Below are 23,808 nucleotides of genomic sequence, written 5' to 3'. Positions count from 1 at the left end.
TCAAATCGTGCTGAACTTTGATAAATCCTCAATGCTTGTTCTACGTTAGGAACACACAACTTATGTAAAGTACTTGTACAATGTCACACTGAGGTTCACCTGCGCTCTTAATGTGGGTTTGGGGTTAGACTTTAGAGTCCTCTTCCTAATAGAAGACACCGGTGCAGCAGGGTGTCTCTCTTGATGAGGTACAGGAAGAATGACTTCCACTGGTTGGACCCCCTCCTCTTCCTCACTGGAGAGCTCGTCAGATGCCCCAAACCCTGACTTTCTTTTGGCCTGTGACAAAATATAGAGACACACACACACACACACATACCTATTAACAATGGATTTCAAAACATGCATGAATTTGACAAAATGCCAAAGACTAATCTACTATAGTGTAATACAAATCAGACTTCTTTTTAAAAAGGCATAGTTTATGAAAATAATGAATTATTGATATTAATATATAATACTATATAATTATAGATATTATAACTTAATGTCTTTTTCAAAATATACTGACTGACATTTTATGTTTTCCAGTAATGAAAAATTATACAAACATACATTACACACTAGGAGAGTAAACTATGTATGTGTACATCAGAAAACCACTGAATGTACATTTTGTTGCATTAAAAGAGTCCAAAGCAGTAACACAATCCTTTACTACAGGAGACAAATACAAATAAATAACAAGACCATCTGACAAAACAATAGCCCCTAGCATCAATAAAACGTCAACAAAATCTTTTAATATATATTATAAGCTCTAGTCAGTCAAGGAGGGTCATCGATTGCATTAAAGATACAGGTGTTCATCTTTATCTTTGCTAATTCAGGTGAGGATCAATCTGCCTTGCTACAGATATTGAGGGAGCAAACAAACAAAAAGATCAGTTTCAAATCGATATCAGCCAGAGGTCGAATCAATTTTAAATTTCAGCTGTGGAGCTAGAATGTAATTCTAAGCACTTTTCCAATATGGCCGACCTGTGTTTATTAAAAGCTGATTCATAAGTTAGTTCCTTCTTTGCTTCATACCACAGCACTGAGATTGACTAGTGAGATGAGTGACCGTACCCTCCTCTCTTCGTTCCTGTATAGTCGCTGGCTTTCTTCAAACTGCCAGGGCCCCTGCTGCTCTGTGTCCCCGCTGTCATTCTTCTCCTCAGATTTCTTCAGCCCTCTGCCTTTCCTTGGCCTGCAGGAGACAGAATAAAAAAATAAGAGTGGAAGAGATTGTAGATACAGAAGGCCTTACGAAATGAGCTAAACCCACAGGAGTGAGAGGGTTTTTGAGTGCATCAGAGAGGCTTTACTGAATAGAATAACTCTAAGTTGATTGAAATTCCTTGAGTCTATTTGTGTGCATAATGTGGGAGTTTATGCATGTGCCAAGAGGTGAGAGTTTGTTTGTAAAGGCAAACGAGTGTGCAGTGCCTAACAATGAGGAAAAAGCACCTCCGTCTGCGAGCAGGGCTGGTGGTGCAGCTGGCAGCTGGACTGCCCGAGGGCCACCGGCTGGACTCAGTCGACACAATCTGGCAGTGCACGGTACCCAGCAGCAGCATCAGACACATGGGCCCAAACACCTCGCTGGCACTCGCCCCAGGGACCTCCATGTACAGCACCACTGCTGCCACTGAGGGGAGCAAAACATTTGGCATCAGCAAACAAAACGGTCTCTTAGGGGAGCCATTATAACTGAATTCATGCTTACTAATGAGGTCTTTCTGTGTTGCTCAGGTGTGGATGGACACGCTTAGTGTTTCACAAAAACTCAATGTAAACTGTGACAAACGGAGAAAATACATTTATAATAATAATAATAATAATAATAATAATAATAAAATACTACATTTAATTTATATAGCGCTTATCTAGATACACAAAGACGCTTGTTGATGACACTGAATTGCGAAGCATATCAAAAACAAGGTAGTGTATTTAATGACTTTAATGACCGTGTGTTTCCAGGGCTTAGCAAAGCCGAAAGGTTTTACTGCAGCCGCAGTAATGTTGTAACTGAAGAATTTAAAATGTCAGTGTTGCATAAAAAGGCTTTTAAACAGGAGCCTTTGCAAGTAAGTTTTAAAACCATTACTCATGTCAAGTTTGTAACATTTATTTTAACTTGGCTCCATTTATGTAAACTACACACATGAATAATTGTAAACTGCATTACAAAAGAGGCTCGTGAGGAGATTACAATTCTTTCAAACCTCTTCTCAAACATCAAGTGATGTTTGAATTATATCTGCAGTAAAAAAAGAAAAGAATGAGCAGGACTGAAATCTTTCCTGAATATGAATATAGTCAAGACAACACAGTGGGAGTCGGTTTATAACGTGTAGTCTGTGATTTGTTCCCCCGGTTCTCGTCATTATGTAAATGTTTGAATACATTTTCTAATTTAGGCCACTTTTCTGAGAAACTCGCAGCCACATTATGAATAAATTAGATTGGAAATGGGGAGCTAACCTTGCATGAAGTACAGCACGAGAATACATGAGGAGATGGACTTGGAGGTCACCTGGATCCACCACTGGAAGAAGAACGGGAAGAGCAGCACTCTGACCAGACCCTTCCGAGTCAAAGCTGCCCACGGACTGTCTGGTTTGGCTTTGCTGAAAGTTGATCCTGAAGGGAAGAAAGAGAAAGTTTCTTACACAGCTGCATTGAAACCATTATAGATTTGGCCAAATCTCTCAACTATAACAGAGTCCTGTTTGTTTTTCTTCTATCATAATAGGGGCTAAATAAAGCGAGACAAAACAGGTTATTTTAACATTTTAAAATGACATAGGTTGGTGTGCTCTGTGCAGAACATGCATTTGTTAGTGTGTAGCTTTGTGCTTCGTTGATCTTCACCTCTTACTAAGTCGACATCGATGAGGTCTGCTTTGATGCGACCCGTCTTCCTTGGTTTGGTGTCCAAACCCTAGATGAACGGCAAGTAGTATTTTTGCATTTAGTGATTGTGCGCAAGATAAATACATACATGTTTATTTATTTACAGAAATGTGTAGGTGTCTTACATTTAGATCTGTCTGCTCCAGAGATTTCTCCCAGACTTGTTGATCATAGGCACCGATCTGTAGCAGCAACAGAACAGTTATCATTATTTTCCTTCAAATTAAGCACAACTGGGGCTTGTTTACTAAGGATGTGTGTCCCTCTGTGAAAGTGAGTTTACTTTGAGGTATATGGCTGCAAAACCTGCTTCAAATAAACTGGGTAATTTAAAAATGAATAGGATTGAACCAAGGACATTTTCGTTTGGCTTTTAAAGACAGCAAATTAAGAGCCTCATATGAAGATTATGAAATGGTTGTCTCAAAATAGATTTACAGAAACTATTAACATTTACAAGGTAAAAGATGGGACTTTTTTCAGTACGATAGTACAATTTCATCCGCAGAAAACACTTTCTTTTGCACGCCACTCTTTTTCAGACATGTCAACACAGGCCTTTGAGCAGCCTGGCGTCAGAGGTTATTGACACTTGAAAATGAAATGCAACTGAGCTCATAAAGATGAAGTGATGCAGAATGTTGTGACAGGCTTAATAAATATCCCCTTACATGTTTTAACACATGGTAACCCGTTGAACAGGTCACACCAGGTGCTTTTGTAGATCCGTGAGCGAGAACTTCTGAAACTGGTGTGTGCTGCTGCTCTGAGACCATTTGCATTTATTTATACAAAGCTTTTATTTTTTTAATAACGACATAGCCTCCGTCATATTGTTTTTTCTTCATAAACAAATAAAGCATGTCTCGTCTTACGCAACCTTTGGAACACATGTTTTTTAAACCCATTTTTTAAATGTATTTTTTATTTTATTTTAAAAATCGGGTTGTTGGATAAATTAAATGTACGCTTATAAAATAGACCTTTAACAACTAAATATTTGTCTTACCTTCTCTTGATACCAGGCTATTCTGGTCATTGTCATCTAATGCTGGTGAAGTTGCAGTCAGGTCATTTCACAAAGAGCGCAGCAAAGAGAGACGACTGGGCAGAAATCCAGATTTGTTCACTAACAACAACAAAAAAGGACCGGGGCACAGACACAATGAACGTAACAAAGTATTGGAATGTAACTAATTACATTTACTCAAGTACTGTACTTAAGAGGACCTACTACTTCACTTTAGCATTTCCATTTTATGCTACTTTATACTTCTACCTCCACTACATTTCAGAGGGGAATATTGTACTTTTTATTTGACAACATAAATTACTAGCTACTTTACAGATTCAGTTTAATAATACAAAATGTAATCAATAAATAAAGTATATAATTCTGATCTCGTTCACCTGTATTGTATCAACAAAAAAAATAATATTTATATTTTAATGTACTATATTCCCACTAAATTACTTACAAGTACAATTATTGCATTCATTAGTTGAAAATCAAATAAACTATACGTGTTTGATGCTTACACATTAATGCATCACTAATTATAATTCAATATTATATATATTATTCTGAAATGGGCCATTTTGCATAATTTTACTTCTTTTGAGAATGTCAGTATATATCAATGCTAATACTCTTACTTGAGTGTTTTTACACTGTGACATTACTACTTTTACTTGAGTAAAACATCTGAGTACATATTGCAGCACTGCATAAAAGCAACACAATGAAAAGCAATGGTTAATACAGGATAATTAATAAAACGTTAGCTACAGATACACTATAACGGCGTTGCTTAGTTTCGTGATGAAGCGAGCGTTTGCTTACATTCATCGTTGTAACCAAGTAAATGTTAGCTAACAATAGCTGCCCGTTAGCAAGAGGCTACAGTAACTTACCTGAATTGAAACAGTACAGGTTGATTAGCCACAAACTGGAAGACAGCTTTAATAATCATCACAAACGGCTCGTTAAATACTTTCTTGTCACCAGTTTCAGGAGCAACTGCGGTGTCTTGTTGTCAAACTGAGCTAACGACTAGCTACGCGCTTTACCTCAACTGCCACTTTTCGACGCGATTGTTGACTTGTAAATGTTGCATTTCTAAACTGTTTATTTTAAAGGCATATGTCTAGTTACCGATACATATATTTAGAGTACTCTGTACTTCACTAACTACACTTTTTTTGTTTAACATTAGGTTCCGTTTTCCGCTTCCCTTTTCCGGGGTTTGTTGGAGTAAGTGTGGAGATTTATCGTCCCTAAGTTCAGTCTCTCAGGCGGAGTACGCTCGCGCTTGTGCTGCATTAGGAATCCTTTTCCGTGGGTAAGATTGAGACATTAAACTGCTACTATTGCCTTTAACGTTAAATAAAAAATGTTGCTCTACATTTTAACATAAACATCTGACTGATGAAGATTATCGCACACTAGTAGAGGCAATAGGCTGCCTGAGATGCCTCTCCACGGGCACAAATACCCATATACCTAAACTTCCTAATATTTCAGCCAATCGGAGCGCAGCAAGAGTGGGATCGCTAATTATTAGGGCTGTTTACAATTATTGATTATTCTGACGATTACTTTATAAATTATTATTTTTGTAAGCCCAAAGTGACATCTTCATATTCAGGACCATATTTTAGAAAAAGTGAGTAAATATCTTTTTACAATTTCAAAGCCTTTTCTCTAAATTCCAAATCTATTTATTTTTATTGAATGTTTCTGACCATAAACAGTCCAATTCAAGGATTCTGACTCTAAACAAATATATTAACTAGGCATAAAAAAACGTACCATGTGAAATGTTTTTGAAACTGTAAAATACAAACGGTCTCAAGACAATGATAACTCAGAAATTCACTGAAACAAATGAAAGTTTGTGGTGGTGTTCTTAATGGTGGCTACGGACCTGTTCAAGTTGCTTTTGTACGACCAACAATTGCAAATATAATCAGTGTAAGATCACAAAAGACGAAGAAAAACAGCAAATCATCACAACTAAGGAGGTGGCACAAAGGGATGTTTTCCAAATTCACTTTAGTTATTTAAACAATTAATCAGTTCTCAAAATTGATGCATTGATTAATATTCTGATTGACTAATTGTTTTAGCTCTAATGACGATGATGTGTTTTTTGCTGGCATACAATGACCACAAACGACATGGCAGCTACAGACACCTGTATATTTGTGATTTTGCTGAAAATATACATATCGGAGAAAAACCTGAACCACCATTACAAGACACTATTTGTACTTCTTTCTAAAGGGTCCACTGTTCAGCTAAATTATAGTCATCTGTGCAGCAGTTGTTGAAAATGATAAGGTCGGGGAACAGTTTGTCAAGATAGAGAAAGAATGTCATTTGTCACTCGATTCCTGATTGTCCACTGACGGTTGATCTTGCTCCGCTGCACACACGATCTTTGCCTTGACCTTCTTGTTGGAGGAAATGATGAAGTAGGGGCTGAAAGAGGCGTAGCAGGAGGAGAAGAACACCCTCATATCAGCCACCACTGGTGACACCTTCGTCACCGTCAGCATGTAGATCCAGATCATGTTATCAATCCCGAAGAAGACCACGTACAGAACCACCAAGGTGACCACTGTTTTGGCCGCCCTGGTCTCTGCCCCACCGCCCTGAGAGCGACGGATCCCTCTCACCTGGCGGCTGTGGCGGTGGAGAACCAGCAGGATGAAACCACTTGAGCCCACCATCAGGGCGACAAAGGCAAAATCCCTCACAGAGACAGCCACCCCATTAATCACATAGGACAGGCTGTCTCTGAAGTCCACATGACAGAAGCCCAGGTTGAGAGTAAAGGCAGGGACGGTGCCATTACGTGGAGCCATAGAGAAGAAAGGGGCTGCGATGCATATGGCCATGTTGAGGAGCCACAGTCCTGCAAAGGTTGGGAGGACCAAGGAGGGAAGTGCAGGCTTCAATCTGGAAAAACGGGGTCCAGCGGGGGCGATGGTCACCGCCTGAAACACACTGAGCATACAGGTGATGCAGACTGACAAAGCCCGGCCGATGCGGTATGTGTAGATCACCACCTTACAGCCTGGATCATTCAGCAGGTCTCTCAGCCCAAACACAGTCATAGTCTGGGGGACGCCGCGGGTCAGCAGCAGCATCAGGTTGGCGAAGGCCAGGTGGCACAGAATCATGTCCACAGGAAGAAGCTTGGGCTCGGTGTAAATCATGTGGGCGTACGCCAGCAGTAACACACTGTTCCCCAAGATGCCTACACATGTTTGCAAGAGGAAAGAAACTCCTTTGATGGTCACACACAGATCCATGACACCAAGGCCTGCAGCGGTCATGGTTTGAAAAAAAGACAGACAATCTGTCATGAATACACTGCACACAAGAACTTTCCTCCAAGTTACCAAACTTTATCAAGTTTGAATAAAAACCCCAATACAACCAGATAAATAACATAACCAGCCTGGATATAATCGTTTAATTACATTTCGTTCATGCTCACCTGAAGTTGCAAATGAAAACTAAAGCCTGTTGTTCATTAGATGTTTCATAGTCTGTGCAACTGCAATTTATAGTCTTTGTTGCCCCTCGAGATCGTTGACCAACATTGCATTGTTCAGCCCACAGTTTGGCAAATTAAAGCAACAAAATTAATCTGACTCATGTTATCTCAGAGGACAAAGCACTGTAAAGGGAATTTTGTACAACTGAAGGATACACACACACACACACACACACACACACGCACGCTTTCAAGTCTGAATTAAAACAATAGTCAGGTGCCCAGTTTTTGCTTCCTGTAATCATTCCTCCTGTTCACATGCTTCCAATGCAAGTGATGGAGAGCAGAGGACAAAATCCACAGTCCTCGTTTTCTCAAATCAATCATAACCATTTTACACTTTTGAATATGTATTTTTCACAAAACAAGAACTGTGGATGTAATTGATGGCCCAGTATTATGTTCTTTTCCCTCTGGCTCTCTCAACACCTGTGACTCCAATGGATGTCCCATATAACAAATTGGAAACATGTTGGGAATGGATCTTTTAGTGAACACGAGGAGGGATTTCACCAATGTACATACGGGAATGTGAGTTTTGTTTTTGACAGACTGGAAAAAGTGTTTATCTGTCCGTTTAAGTTTTAATGTGACATCTTAATCCCAACTAGGAAAGATAACCGCAGCTGGAAATTGGAGTAAAGTTTCTGAATTGGATCTGTAGTGTGATATCAAACCTCTGCAGGCTCTACATCAACACATCATTCCAGATTAGTTTCAGGCTTTATTGTTGAGAATCTTTCCATCATCATGAAAATTAATTGAGCTGCCTTAGGTCATACTAATAACATATGTGGGTTGTAAACCTGAGTGGTATTTTCCTGTACTTAACTTCCACATGTCAGCTTCTAGAGACAGAAAGACTGTCAGTCAAACATCGTAATGCTATTTCCCAGTGGAGACAACCGTGTGCAGGTTATTGTTGATGCAAAAAGCAGCCTGATGATGCCTTGAATGAGCTATCGAGAGACTTTCACATGCACAGCTGGTGCTTCAGTGCGCTCCTCTCCTCCTTCATGTCCTGAGAGCATGTTATAAGACACGGAGGAGCAAGACAATTAGCCATATAATAAGGCATGTCTGTACTAATTGGAGGCACAGGGATAACCCACCATTATTAATTTACGTTCATCACTGACATATGCTACAACACAAGTTTGCTATTCGTACCACAGTTTTAAAGCACTTAGCATCTCCGTAAAATGTTAATCCGCGAATGTGTCTTACTTTAGAAGCGCTGGTCAATTCTATATTTCTGTTTTCTAGGTTGCAAAATTGCGACTGGGTCTGAGTGCTGAAACATTGTTGTTTGAGAAACTTGTTTTCCTCTGGGAGTGAGTTTTGGAATAAAGCATCTTAAGTGTGTTATTTCCCCGTGTGTCTTTTCTTTTTTTTTATACATGTTTACATGTTCAAAGAGCTAATTAAAATGGCAAGTTCGAGCATGTCCTTCTCAGGGGGTTGCATCATGCAGGCTGCAGTATGCCGCGAAAATCCAGGCTTTTTTTTCTCCCCCCCTGACATGAAATTAGATTTTCTTTGTTTATTGCTGATGTAAATAGTTGACTCCCATTGCACTAATTCACTTTAAATGTTCCATTAACTCATTTCGTTACAATAATATCCTTAGAGGTGAAGTTTACATTTATATAGTTTCATGCACACTATCTTAGTTTTTCCTGTGGATGTGATAAATCAAATTATTTTCCTGATTAAGAGACGCCTGTCTGGATAAAATAGTATCTGTTAATTGTTCTGCATGTATAATAAAAAATACGCACAATATGAGCTGTACTCAAATGAGACTTTCATACTTTTGATAACAAATTATGATACTTGGTTCAAATGAGTTGTTTGCATACAATCCAAGTTAGTTCAGAGACATGTATACTTTTTAACCTTTTGCAGCTTTAAGTGTGCTTGTGAGGGCTTTGGTTGGTGACGAGGGAATATTCAGAGCACCTCTCACTGTGCAAGTTAATCTGTCCCTCAGCAAAAAAAAAAAGTGGTTTAAGAGGCTTTTGGTTTAGCAGTCTCCCGTGTGATGCTGATGGGACTCGTTCTAAACCTTCTAACGTACAAATAAAATAACTCAACCACACAAACTGATCTTAGAAATGTATTTTCATTCCACTGAGTGCCTTCACCTGTCGCATCAAACCTACAGAGATTATTCATCAGTTTAGGTGCCTGTGTTTTCTCTCTGTGTTCTCCATCCATATCATGTTTTTTATATTGTGTTTTATGTACCTTCAAGTCTGTGTTTCATCTCGCAGAAAGACACATTTCCCTGCAAGGACAATAAAGATACATTTGTGTTGTGAGGTAGAGGAGGAAGGAGATGGATCCTCTCAATATTTCACTTACAAGAGAAAAAGTCCTGCATTAAAAATGTGATTTAATTAATGCTTTGTATAATATTATATTATATAAAATGATCATTAAAAAAGTAAAGTGTATCTTTGACATGACTTGAATTATAAAGCAGCGTAAAATGGGAAAACTCAAGTCAAGTACAAGCACCTCAGTTTGTTACATTCCACAACTGCATTAATATTAAACCAGCTCAACACTATCAATACCTTAAATCAAAATATGAATTCATGAGGCTATTGTGCATGTAACTAATCTCATTAATGATTATACTGTAGTATTTTCTCTTTTCATTTCAGTGCAGGACATGTCTCATCATGCACTTGTGAGAAATGGGCTTAATGTTCATTATCAATTACCTGCTGTGGGACACTTTGCCGTTAAATCACGCAGCCCACACACACTTATTTGCCCTCACAACACAGTTTGGATTTAATTCCAATTTTAGTTTTTTTTATTACACATAAATTGGATGCAATGTCCTGCTCTAAAAATGAAACTGTGGGTGATCTATCACGCAGACGGAGAGTGGAACGTCCTCTGGCTTTTACTTTGTTTCAGCTTTCTCCACTGGAGGACACTGTGGTGTTGGTGTTTGACTAACCGGCTGTTTAATAGGTAGTGGCTTTTAAAATTGATTGCAGGAATTAAAAATACAAAAAGCAATATGAAAAGGTCTTAAAAGGAAATCTAAATATAGTTTCAATAATTTATTATTGATATTATTATTCAATAGTCTCCACTCAACAGTGACATGTGGCTAATGGATATTATCTCCTCGTTAACACCGTTTCCTCTGTCCACTGGTTGGATCTCTGTAAATGAATCCAAACGCAGCTCTCTCTCTCTCGTGTGTTATCCTGTCTGTCTGAAATCCAGTGAGGGGACAGAATCAGTCATCTGAATTGATCTCAAGTAATTGGAGGCTGAGGGAAGAGAAGTCAATGGAGCGTGAAACACAGATCCAACAACTGTTACTTGTTTGCAAGTATAAGAGCACAAACCACCCCACTGCTTCAGGAGAGCGGGATCAGGGACAAGGTCCACTTCAGACCTCGTTAGCTTTGACTCTTCTCAGGTAGGGGGTGCAAAGTTTGTTTGTATTCTCCTGTATACACCTGCTTTATTTCATTGCCTTTTACTCTTTCTCTATTCCTGCAGGAATGCTATCGGAGGATTTTGTCCGTGGGATGCTCTACCTGTCCCTCACTGTTGTGGGAGTCCCAGGTAACGCGAGCGTCATCCTGGCATTCCTCCTCTTGCTTTACCAGGAGAACCGCCTCCTCCCCGTTGATGCCATTGTCCTGCACCTGGCCTGCGTCAACCTGCTGGTGGTGGGTGTTCGCTGTCTGCTGGAGACCCTGGCTTCCTTCCACCTGGCCAGCATATTTGGAGATGTAGGCTGCAAGGCTGTGATCTTTGTCTACAGAACATCCCGTTCCCTCTCAATCTGGCTCACCTTCATCCTGAGTGCCTACCAGTGCTTGAGTTTCGCTCCTCCCGGATCACGCTGGGCCTCTGTCCGCACCTTGGTAGCCAATTATTTAGGCTTTGTGTTCCTCTTCCTCTGGTTCCTCAACACCTCCATGAGCTCGGCATCTATACTTTTCTCTTTCGGCACCAAAAATTACACCACCCTAACAAACTATAGCATCAATGTACAATTCTGCTATGTTAACTTTCCTTCAAAATTGTCCAAAGAGGCAAACGGGGCAGCCCAGGTGGGCAGAGATATGGTGCCCATGGCCCTCATGAGCCTGGCCAGTTTGATCATCCTGGTCTTACTTTATAAGCACAGCCGGCAGGTGAAGGGGCTCCGCAGCAGCAGCGGAGGTGGGGGAAGTGGTGCCGAGCAACGAGCTGCCAAAGTTGTGGTAGCACTCGTGACCTTGTATGTGGTTCTGTATGGGGTAGATAATGGGCTTTGGGTGTACACGCTCACTGTGAGGAGGACCATGCCTTCCTCGCTGATCTCTGACCTGCGTATATTCTTCTCCTCACTCTATGCAGCGCTAAGCCCTGTGGTCATTATTGCCTCCAACAGGAAGGTGAATGGCAGGCTGAGGTGTGTAGTGCAGAAGAAGCCTGTTCAAGAAAAAGACACAAGTCTTTCTGCTCTGTGACGCCTGCTGGGATGTCTGATTACTGACAGGGCAGCAGAGGAATATGGTGAGGACCAATCTTTCTAAAGTAAGGGTCATTCTGCCTTTGTGTATATTATGTGTTTTATGTTTGTGATAGGATCGGCAGAAGAGACTTTTTTCTTTCCTCCGTGGTTGTGAATGTTTTTTTTTTTATAAATATTACAATATCTTGTGTATGAGACTTTTCAGATATGCTGTTAAATAACTGATGAGGGTTCATCACCTGTAGCTCTGAATGAGAAGGTGCACCTCTGGGCAGGGGCTACTTATTATCTCACTGTCTATAATTAAAGAAGAAAACTGTCATAGCAACACTGTTACTCAATATAGGTCTGTATGATTCACTGCTGATCTGGCAGTGTGGGGCTTTGTTTGTTTATTCGTTATGTTCTCTCCATCTTAATTGGGTGGAAGAATTATAGCTGGGTGACTCAGGGCTCACTGTAGCTGTCAAATGACTTCCAGCTGCCCATTTAGCTATAATTAAGGCTTTGAACAGAATCTGCTAATAATAATGAGCCAGGTTAATTGTCCAACAGAGAATTGGTTAAAAACCTGATGGGAAAACTATATTCTTTAGCGAAAAGAAAGGATAGAAAATATGTCCATTGCTCAATACATTGCTGACAATGTATGTCTGAGCTGTTTGGGTACTGTAATAAGACTTTAGGGTCACAAAGCTACGTCTTGGCACAAACCCTGAAGAAGTTTGCTTTGGGTGTGGGAATTTAGGAGTGATTATGTAATTGCCATGTCTTGGAGAAGTAAGGGCAGGGAGACAGGGTGAGAACATAACAACCTCAGTGAGTGACAGTCCAAAAGACATAAAGAGGGGCTGCCAGCAGTCTGTGATCCTGCAATAACTCCAAAGTGCAATCAGTGCAGCGCTATTCAACTGCTGTCGCAATGCAGGTGAGGAAGAGGAGGAGGAGGAGGAGAAACCCTCTTTCTGTGCTTGTGCAGAACTGTTGCATTTATCATCAAAACATATTAAAGGCCAGACAGTAACGTTGATCTTTTATCAGAGAGAAACATTCACCTTTATTGTAAAAGTCGCAACCATTAAAAACTCTCTTGAACGTGACTTTATTCTTGGGAAAGCTCTCTCCAGATGTCAAATTCCATGTTTTTTACTCTTCAAACCACTGAAATCTGATAGGCACTTTACACAGACTCCGGTGGAATGAAGGATAGAATACATGGATGGTTTCATTAGAGCGAAGAGCGTGCTGGCGCTGACATAGTTGACACGGCTGATTCCCATCCACGCTTTTCAACAATGTCATTCTTTCTTTTTCTGTCGGGTAAGAAGTTGCAGATTAGTTAAAAGGAACCAATACATGAAAAACAGGTTGTGTGTATGTTCCCGTCTCTTTCTATGTGTGCGTGTGAGAGAGTGTGTGAAGGGTGTGCCGGGCCGGCCTCTCCCCGCACAAGACAGGACCTGTTTTCACTGTTTTTCAACCTTCTGGAGTTTCTTTGAGCCTCAATGAATGCAGGGTTGCTATAAAACATGTAGAGACCAAACCCACACAAATGTAACACTCTATTACTGCTTCACTTTCAAATCACCAACAACCTTCAGCTCTCACGTCTCCCCCCCCAAGACTTTATCCTACAGCTAAAACAGAACTTGTAACATCTGATAAATGCACATCGTCTTCACCTGTTCGACGAGGCAAGCTGTGTGAAATGCACAAGCTATCAGGAAAAATAACACAAACAAAGAACCTGCGTCTGACATGTATCAAAGAAAATAAACACACAAATGCTAACTTTTCAAAGTATACAACACAAACCTGTACACAAGCCACACAAAAAAGTTGTCCAGAACGGTCGGTTTAAATGAAGACTAAGGGTTGCAGTACATTTCCCGCCAGCCGATCCACCCCTGCTGCGTCTGATGTCAGTCTGTTTACCTGCACCAGGTACAGGCATTTTTGTCCCCCGCGTCCACCAATAGCGACGCAGCAGCAGGGTTAAGCCTCGCCCCCTTTCTGCCTTGAATCCAGTCCACACCCTAATATAGCCCTCTTCAAGAACTGAGTGTTGAAACTTCTCCTCCCCCGCAAAAAACAACATCATGATCTGATACAATCGCTGCGTGCAACATGCAGAAATGTGTACGAATGCACGAAGGTAATACATGCAACCAGTGTCAACAAAGCACTATTCAAAAACACATTAAGCTCCTAAATCAATTCTAAATCATTTTGTAACGATATAATAAAAGCATTTTGAAAGCAGCGTGAACCTGTTTACATCTGAATTGTCAATTAACTCCAGTAACCTTGAAAGTTATTCTAGTTATTAATCTCTCTGATGTTTCTTTCCAGTTAAGATAAGTTCTGGCTGACTATAGCAACTGGAAACTTTGGGGCTTATTACTGTGGTGAAAATGTATCAGTAATAAACACATCCTGGGGTACTTTCAAAACCCAAATGTTATGGAAATGACAGACGTAATAAGCTCTTTTTACGTTGGTTGATACCGTCTTTGCCTTTCCTTCAAAGGGATGTTTCTTAAGGCGGTTGTTTAGAGGATTTATTCCCTGTTTGAGTGAAGCTACTGATGGAGAATGCAATAAAAAAACTGTGCTTTTATGTAAATGTTCTCTTTTTTTAATTTTAAGTGCAGGACTGATTGTTAAAAAAAATGCACATTGTGGAAGTGGTTTTAATTCAGTGCAGTGCCCATTTGGCATTTGGCAACACTATTTTAATTATGTAAAATGAAATTATGTAAAAGCAACTTGCTCTAAACTTTAACTCAGAATACCTGCCAGGAGGTGACATGAGTTTAACACAATTTAAATTTTTATTAAGTTACAGAGTTGTGTGTGTGTGTGTGTGTGTGTGTGTGTGTGTGTGTGTGTGTGTGTGTGTGTGTGTGTGTGTGTGTGTGTGACCCGTTTTCCTTGCATCCGCCCAGTTTAACTGATTCCCTCAGACAGGGAACACACACGGTCGTGTTTCAGCTTGCCTGGAATGCTGCACTGCACATAACGAAGGAGCTCTGTGCTCAAAATGGTGAGAATAAGTTTTTACAAGAGTTGCGGTGAAACTTTGGCCTGTTCCGCCGGCATGAACACAACTTCACTTCTTGATTTATCCTGATGAATACACATTTTGTAGAAAAGGCCGTGAAAAGCCCGTTTAATATCCACATCAATCTGCAGGCTCTGTGATTTAATGGTTGACTTTATAGTTCTGACAGCCTGATTTTACTAGACAGTCTAGTGGCGACATATTAAAGGAATAGTTTGACATGTTAGGAAACACTGAGAGTTAGACGAGAGGATCGATATCACTGTCATAATCGTCTATGTAGCTAGAGCCAGATGGGAAAACAGCTCGCCTTGCTCTGTCCAAAGGTAACAAAACCTGTAAAACTCGCTAATTAAAATGCTATTTCTTGTTAGTTTGATCTGTAAAGTGTGAGCCAGCCGAACTGTTTCCCCCTGTTTCCAGTCTCTGAGCTAACTGTAGCTTCATATTTACTGTACAGACATGAGAGTGGTATTGATCTTTGTAAAGAGCGGGAAAAAGCCACAATCACAAACTATTCCTTTAAATGGACGACGCCTCTTTTAATTCAGAATCCAGACAAACATGGCTGTCCAAATAGGCTTGAGCAGGGAAACTATTCTACCTTTACAATGTCTGCATAATCCCTGACCGAGAGACTGTCTCGAGAGGAGATTACGCCCATCTCCAGTGTACCCGCGAGGACATGGACCACACTGAAGGAGGGGGTGGGGTGGAAGGCTCTGAGGCCCCCGGGGCAACCGCTTGCTGCAACTCCACCACTCTCAGGTGAGATATGCACGGCTGTGCCGAGACTTGAAAGACCTTCAAGATGCACTGCACCCTATCTGGGAGTGTAACACAATATAAGGTAGAGAAAGAGAGAGGAAGGAGCGGAAAAGAAAAGGTTGGGTTGTTGAGTTGGAGAAAAAGAACCCTCTAAAAACAGGCAAGAAAATGTTGTCATACGAACTTCTGAGAAATAACTGAATATTAACAATCTTTCGGCATAAAAACAGGAGTTACAGTTTGAATGGGCTGAACTAAAAGCTGAGACCTGCCCTGACGTGAACCAAGTATCAGCATGTGCTACATCAGTATGCTCTTTATACGTGGCTTATCATTTATTACTTAGAGGCGATTTAGTTTTTATTTTATCTTTATTCAGGTAGTCTCCCTGAGATCGAGATCGCTGTTTAAAGAGAAAGATACATTTCAAGAGAGAAATAAATGTATATCAGGGAGGATCGGGCTTCACTGACATGTCAGCTGCAGAGATTTATCCTTTGATGGGCCAATCCTGTGTCCCTCAGGGACGCTGATTCATGCTGAATGATGTATGAATGCATAAACCCAGCGCCCAGATTTTAATCTCTTTAAATGATTGCTGTTAAAAGGCAACTAAACCAGCGGGGTTCGAACTGGGTCCCGAGTGGAATTAAACTCCAGGAATGCTAGTGAAGCCATCTGCACCTGCCCGCTCAGTAGTATTATTTCTTTATTTGAAATAAAATGCCTGAAAACTAAACCAAATGCAACATTCAGAACTCCTACTCCACTAAAAACACTGAACACTGACATACAGTAGTTACCCAACAACCTGCTCAGATATGGGATGTTTACGTTCTGTACGAGCGCCTGAAGCTCGCAAATTAATATATCTGTTTTGTTTTTTTCTGTAGAAAAACTGAAAGTGTAAAAAGGACCACAGTTTCAGTTATGTTATGTGCCTCAGTTAGTTCCTGGAGTCTTGTCGAAATAGTCTCCTCATAACACCACAACTTGTTTCTAGTCTTTATGTTTAGCTAAGCTCTGCTAACTGGCTGTGGCTTCATTTTACACAACTTCTTTAATGGTAAATATCTGAAGTGTTAAATTGGTTGTAAATCGACCAGCAGATCCAACAAAGACCTTTAATCACGAGGAAACACAAGCGTCTTCGTGTCAGATTCACACTGTAGCAGTAACAAGGATGCTGCCCTTTATCTTTCTCATCTTCCCCCCTAAATGCCACAAAGGTGGAATTTTCCATGAGCCACTTCCCTGAGTTCGCTGTGGAATGCAGACAAGATGGAGCAAGCCTGCAGAGTGCGGCGGTAACAGTATGTCGAGGTGCTTAGCTTGTGCACAACATGTCCACCTCCTTAATTCTGCCTTCAGGGGTGTTTGTTAAGCTATAACTCAAATATAGCTCTGCCCTGTAGTGTTGCTAGTTGGCACTGTTGCTAGTGATTGTCACGAGGATCCTGCAGAGAGCCACTTTAAGAATATCAACCATCTCTAATTTTGTCCAATAACCAATTCATGAAGTCTGAATGTCTTAAGCAGTTTGATGCATTTCGTACATTTCAAAGCATCGCTCAATATGTTTGTCCGGCTAAGAAACTCTCAGAAAAAGCCCTAAACGCAGCAAGATGTTTTTAACACTACTCTAACTTTAATGCTGTGGGAGACATTTACGAGAGCTCTATTAAACAGACTTAGATTGCTATCTGTGCCTCAGAGCAACAGCCCTTGTAAAATTCGACAATGTGGGCATGTACCGACATAACAGTCACACATATCTCATCTTGCTAGTGCCACCTTTCACACAGGTGAAGGAAGTGCAGAATAATGTGCGGAGATAATGACGAGAACATTGAGTGTAACAGTCTGAGAGTCCAAAATCAGTTTCCATATACTGAACGTGCATATACCCGGCACTCAAACGTATCACGCAGTAATACACTATTAATGGGATTTATACAAGATGACAAATCGCCCGGGGTGGGGAATTGTAAGCATGTGATAATAAGCGGCATTACTCTAACATACTTTGAAAGACATTGAGTCTCCTTGTGCTTTTTCTGAATAAGTTGTGTCTCTCCACCCACTTAAAGCTGAATAATAGATCTGATGGAGCCTCGGTGCATCGTACAGCTGCTGCCAGAGTGATTACAAAAGGCACGAGTGGAGCACTCACACAGCCACATCAGGGTTTGTACCAGTCGATTGTATCACGGTATCACACTGCACTTGGGAGGCTCAGATGAATTTGCTTTCCACAGTGGACCACCTCACAAATTAAAGGCACACTGACTGGTTCTGTTGTAGCCGCGCCAGTGTGCTGCTGAAGCCCAACATGTGCAATAAGCTCAATTTGGACTTTTGATAATGTTATTTGGGAGTTTGGGGCTCTCTATGACAGGTATTTGCAAATGGGGCAGGAGAGAGTGCCACCTGTTGATTCTTTATGGTACTGCAATGAAGGGGCAACTTAAATAAGGCCAGTGTAGTGCTGATAAAAGGTAGATTCCTAAATATGTCTGGCAATGTTTTTCTAAAACGAAAATATTTCACAATATAATAAATGTTAAAGTGATCGTCAATGCAGTGAAAGTGTTCTTATATATACAGGTTATAATTCACATACACACACTGGCGCCATATTTATGTTATAGCCTGGGAAACGCCTCACTGGCGTCGTTATTGTATATATGTTTAATGCAATTTAAATTATATGAAATGATTAATGGTTAGCTCTATTCCTAAATAAGTGAAATCTTAAATGCATGGCTGGATTACTGGTCAATGTGGTAAATTCATGGAACACATTTTAATAAAGCAATAACCACCATGTGATCACAATGTTAACTAAAATATTAATATTAATATACTTTTTACAGGGGCTGCAGGATTATATAATAATGTAGGAACAACTTGCTGTGTTAGTGTTAAAAAAGCAAGACTTTTGGAGCCCCTGGAGGTCTGAAGGCCTGTTTGGTAATGCTTAAGTGTTCAGTCAATTTATAATGATGGCCAGCAGCTCTGAATATATATAATGGATTCATGTCTTGCATTTGTGTTAAAATACTTCCAATCAAGCATTTTACAGCCTCGTCCAGACACACACACACATACACACACACATACACACACACACACACACACACACACACACACACACACACACACACACACACACACACACACACACACACACACACACACTAACAATTGAGAAACAATGTTGTCAGGGAACCACATAAAACAGAAGAACATAAGAGCCGTGCGAACACTTTCACCACAGAGCTGAACAACAACAAATGAACGTCTCAACTAATGATTCTCACATTATGTGGTATGTGTTGTTGTCACCGTATATGTCCTCTTAACCAGCGATATAAATCATGCACAACACAAGCTCCGGCTTGACATATACACAGTCACAAACCTTCCTGCACCGTGAACAAATCAATAATGCCAGAGCCGGAGTAAATCAACACAAATAAGAGGACAGCCTCCAAGTTCCATTTGTGATAATAAAGATATTTTTAGGCAGCGGAGGCTAATAGTTCTCTGCAGTGTCATAGGTTTTGTACAACTCTCAATGCACTGAATAATGTATTGACTCATCTGTGTGCAGGAGCACCACAGTAAGCCATACGATCAATGGCACAGCAGCAGTGGCAGATTAGCTTTTATAGGACTGCCAGGTTTGTTTTATTTACCGGCACAGTATTGTCTGCCGTAGCATTAGAAGACTGATGGTTATTTCTGAATTCATGTGCTGGTATGGAGTTGATGGACAGGCAGGTGTCTCAGGTCTAACCGTACGAAAGCAACATGATTGTGATTCTGCTCGAAACTAAAGTCAAACTTTATCTACTTTAAACATTCTGGCATTAATCAAAGTTGCCCGCTTGATGAAAAGAGAAGAGAACCTATTCATCTCATCTCATTTAAATCAATAAACAAAGAAATAATTGCTTATAGGTTTACCGTCACAGATGATTACACAGCAGTGATCTTTGTCTCTAATCTTCCTTTAAACTGACATGTTTATGTGTCACCATGATCAAAATACAACCCCTCTCCTCATCTTTCAACACACACACATACTCACACACACACACACACACACACACACACACACACACACACACACACACACACACACACACACACACACACACACACACACACACACACACACACACACACACACACACACATCTGGCCCACTTAGTTGGATGATGTGAGACCCCTACACCTCAAGCTTCACCCTCTACCCCCCTATGGTCCTTCACGATACACTCATTAACAGTAGAGGGCATTGGACACATCACCTCATCACCTCCCCACAGGACCGAGGCCCCTCCACCTGACCTTGGCAAATGTCCAAAGCAGCGTCACATCGGGCCTCGGGAGGGGAGAGAGGTTCGGGTTACGGGATGAAGGTCAGCGACGTACTGCAGCGGCCTCGCTGCATGCTGAAGAGAGGTTTATTTTCTCGCTTTCTATCTTTGACCTCTGAGGACACATCAAACTGACACTGAGAGAAGAAGTCAAACATTTTGTCTTTACTTCAGCCCAGGTTCATCATTGTCTGGTTATGTAAACATATAATGTGTGTGCCTGGAGATGTTGTGAAACCATACACACACTTGTTGTTGGCTGCACCTATAGTATGACACTTAAAGCATGATCCTGCTTTCTCGAAAAACACAGAGTAGGCGGAGGCAGAAAAAGAAAAGTCCATTTCAAAGAGGATGGAGTCTAATGTGGAATCGACCAGAGGTTCTTATAAATGATTACTGGCCGTTCATTGATCAAGCACTCCAAGAAATGAACAAAGAACGCTTTGAGGGGACGAACCCCCTGCTCCCGCGTCTCCTTCAGAAATCAGTAATCAAGCCTCAGACTCAGACGTCTGTTCTTGGTTTAAAAAAAAAAATCGAGAACTCATTAATCATGGTATATATATTGATCTTAAGCTGATATCATTTAAGTTGTGCAACAGAATGTTAAGTTAGATCAAAATCTAAGCATTTAATTGTTCATGTATTGTACAAGCAATCCATAATTAGCAAATGTTAACACGCTAAACTAAGTCGGTGAACATCAGAGGTGGAAGTATTCTGATCTGATGAAAGTAGTAATGCTACAGTGTAGAAATAATATGTTACAAGTAAAAGTCCTGAATTTAAGTAAGTAAAAGTACTTAAGTAAAATGTGCTTGAAGTACCAAAAGTAAAAGGACTCGGCCCATTTCATAATAATACATGTTATATTATTGAATTATAATTATTGTGTTGGTCAGCTGGTAAAGGTGGAGCTTATTTTTTAAAACTATATATTGTACACCCATACCTAATAAACACCTACTGTATACATGTAATTATATATGATAGAAAATGTTTTTGTTGATTATATTTTGTATCTGAATCTGATTATTCAAAGTAAAAAAGGCAATATTTGCCTCTGAATTGTAGTGGAGCAGAAATTTAAACTGGCAGGAAATGGAAATACTAAAGTAAAGTACAAGTACAGTACTTGTCCACCACTGCTGAACATGGTAAACAGCAAACCTGCTAAACATTAGCATGTTAGCATGTTAGCATAGTCATAACCACTGGTAAACGGCTTTCTCTTTTTATGCACCCTGCGCATTGAATGAGCTGCACAATATCATTCAATACCTTAGAAGTAATCCCTTCTTTGAGTACCTCTAAAGGTATTTTAAAAACTTCCCTGAAGGAAACATGTTACTGTTTTACATAATCCTCGACTCAGGAATGTGTTATCGCTGGTACAGCCTGTATTCTTCTCCTCTTGTACTATTTCCCTTGTGATGTATTGTATGTGCTCTAACATGTGAAATTGATTTTATGTAAAACTGCTTGTGCTCCCAGAATAAGAGAGATTGTATCTCAATGTTTCCTTCCTGGTTGAATAAAGGACAAACAAATCCTGCTAGCAGGGTGATGTTAGCATTTAGCTAAAAGCTTAATTACATCCTCACTGTCATGTCTCGTCGAGTTTTTCACGTTGTCTTGTCACTTCCTGTTTTATTTTGTACCTACCTCTTGTTTCTCAACCCAGATCCCTTTACTTCCTGTCTTTGTGTGGTTTCCCGCCATCGTCAGCGTCTGCCAGGGGCCCTGATTGTTTCCACCTGTTCCCACTCACCTCTCGTATAAATTGTCCTGTCTCCCCTTGTCTTCAGCCAGTTTGTCTTTTCATATCCTTGTCGTGATCCATGAAGTGTGCTTTTCTGAGAAATGTGTATATCCCCCTGTGTCCGAGTCGTAACACTCATCATGACTGTGGACTCTTGGTTATGTTCTCTTACATTTCAATATGTTCTAAAAGATAAAGACACACTGACTGGTTTTGTTGTAGCTGCCCCATGGTACTTCAATATATTTAGTTAGGCAACCAAGCATGGCACATTCATACAGCCCTCCATCTTCCTTTTTACCTATCTTCACATGTCGTTGTTTTTACTATAATCTGCTTTGTTCCGAATGTTCACATTAACTTCTCTCTTTTTGGATCTTTCTGCTCATTATCTTTACAGCCTGCACCTTTAATGTTTTGGTTCTGACCAGCAACAGACTCTATGCTACATGCCCGGCACCGAATAGCCAACAGACACATTTAGCAACTGGCTGGTGAACATTGTGGATCATTTTGCAGCTAAAGAGACAGATATTTCCCTCAGGAGCTGGTGGAGACCATATGGTGGAGACCAATAACATAGCCAAAAGAAAGGCTGTTGGACTCCAATTAATCAGGTGAACAGAAACATGACTCTACATTAATGATAATGTCGCTCTGGGTCTGCTGGGAATGTAAATAAGCAGCTGTTTGCTTCCACATCCTATACAATAACAAAAACATGATAGTGATAATCTGTCAGTGTTGTGTGTACAGGTTCTTCCACAATCCCCGAGTGGACTTAAAACATCTTAAAATAACAGGAAAAAAAACCTGCCCAATGTAAATAATTCAGTTATTTCCCTTCCAGTACGATCAAAGTAAAGACACGTCAGAAACACATTTGTAGTGGATGCAGACAGTGCTGTGTGTTGCACAGGTTTGACGTGATTTCAGGAGATTTAACATTACATTCATTTCAATTATATAGTGTGAAGGAAATTAAAGATGCACCAAACCAATCCCCGACTTCATTATACTGCTGTGTCTGTCTCTGTATCAAAATCTCACACTAAAACACAAAAAGGTCAAAATATGCAAAGAAAGCATAATGGATTGCAGAACAGCACAAAAGTGACACCTGCCACATTTGAATATATATTCTCTGGTTTGTCTGCAATATGTCACATTTGCAATACATTACACAGTTCAGCGTCAGCCCTCCCCGAGAAGAAACATGCTGCTTGCTACAGTGCATTATGAAAGGTTGCAAATGGGCTAATTTGCAGCTTTGACAGCGCCAGCCTCAGCAAAGGCGGGTAGTAATAGGTTTTGAGGTGCCGCATCAGTGACTGCTGTGATGGGAATGCTGTGGCTGGAAGTAGGCATAGGTCAGGCTTCCCTGGAAACTCTGACAAATTAAAAACAGATAACCTTTGACATTTTTCATGCTAGGAGTCTGCAAAGGTCATTGCTTGTACTTGCTGCTTTCATTTTTCCTTCCCCGTCCCCCCTGGACATGTTTTTCTGTGTTTGCTGGAGCTGCAGCACGGGGGGGAATCTGGAGCTGTGATTTCAGAGAAATACATTTCTCACTGAAGAAAGCAGATGTATGGATAAACAGGAAATGTAAACTTATTGAGTCCCCTCTGCTGCTGCTCTCCTTTTTCCTCTTGCTTATTTACCACATCAGTGATAGGCCAGTTGTTGATGAGCCTATCATGATGATTAGTTATCACATCAGCTTCATCAGGAAGCTATTTAGAAGTAAACCGCTGTTGTGTGAAGAACAACCATGTGTGCGTAATAACACGGTAAAATTCATTTTCTGATTTCCTGCCGATACATCATTCCACACCATGAACACGGAA

General features: G+C 40.5%; 3 protein-coding genes across 4 annotated transcripts in view; 1 reads left to right on the top strand and 2 right to left on the bottom strand.

Annotated features, from left to right (window-relative positions):
- Nucleotides 1-5,389, bottom strand: part of phtf1 (putative homeodomain transcription factor 1) — a 12,792-nt gene extending 7,403 nt beyond the window's left edge. Inside the window, exons 1-8 of one of the 2 annotated variants that reach the window (XM_029432616.1) lie at nt 4,819-5,389; nt 3,914-4,033; nt 3,030-3,086; nt 2,863-2,932; nt 2,473-2,631; nt 1,453-1,633; nt 1,072-1,192; nt 100-279 (exon numbers count right to left, since the gene is read on the bottom strand). In XM_029432616.1, coding sequence (XP_029288476.1) covers nt 100-279; nt 1,072-1,192; nt 1,453-1,633; nt 2,473-2,631; nt 2,863-2,932; nt 3,030-3,086; nt 3,914-3,949 — 804 coding nt within the window. In that variant the 5' untranslated portion in view covers nt 3,950-4,033; nt 4,819-5,389. Of the gene's footprint in view, nt 1-99; nt 280-1,071; nt 1,193-1,452; nt 1,634-1,711; nt 1,782-2,472; nt 2,632-2,862; nt 2,933-3,029; nt 3,087-3,913; nt 4,034-4,818 lie in introns of those variants that run through there. The other variant, XM_029432617.1, reaches the window with a different exon arrangement.
- An 893-nt stretch (nt 5,390-6,282) lies between these two features.
- ora1 (olfactory receptor class A related 1) lies at nt 6,283-7,248 on the bottom strand. The gene has a single exon (XM_029432363.1). The coding sequence runs from the start codon at nt 7,246-7,248 to the stop codon at nt 6,283-6,285; it is 966 nt and encodes a 321-aa protein (XP_029288223.1).
- A 3,760-nt stretch (nt 7,249-11,008) lies between these two features.
- On the top strand, nt 11,009-11,968 carry ora2 (olfactory receptor class A related 2). Its single transcript, XM_029432394.1, has one exon. The coding sequence runs from the start codon at nt 11,009-11,011 to the stop codon at nt 11,966-11,968; it is 960 nt and encodes a 319-aa protein (XP_029288254.1).
- The last annotated feature ends 11,840 nt before the right edge of the window (nt 11,969-23,808 follow it).

Source organism: Cottoperca gobio, chromosome 5 (genome assembly GCF_900634415.1).
Source record: "Cottoperca gobio chromosome 5, fCotGob3.1, whole genome shotgun sequence".
NCBI lineage: Eukaryota > Metazoa > Chordata > Actinopteri > Perciformes > Bovichtidae > Cottoperca > Cottoperca gobio.
This window is presented reverse-complemented; position numbering and strand designations above follow the sequence as displayed.

Bases quoted from the DNA above. Each gene is read 5' to 3' on its own strand.
- ora2 (XM_029432394.1), top strand. From the start codon at position 11,009: ATGCTATCGGAGGATTTTGTCCGTGGGATGCTCTACCTGTCCCTCACT.
- ora1 (XM_029432363.1), bottom strand. From the start codon at position 7,248: ATGACCGCTGCAGGCCTTGGTGTCATGGATCTGTGTGTGACCATCAAA.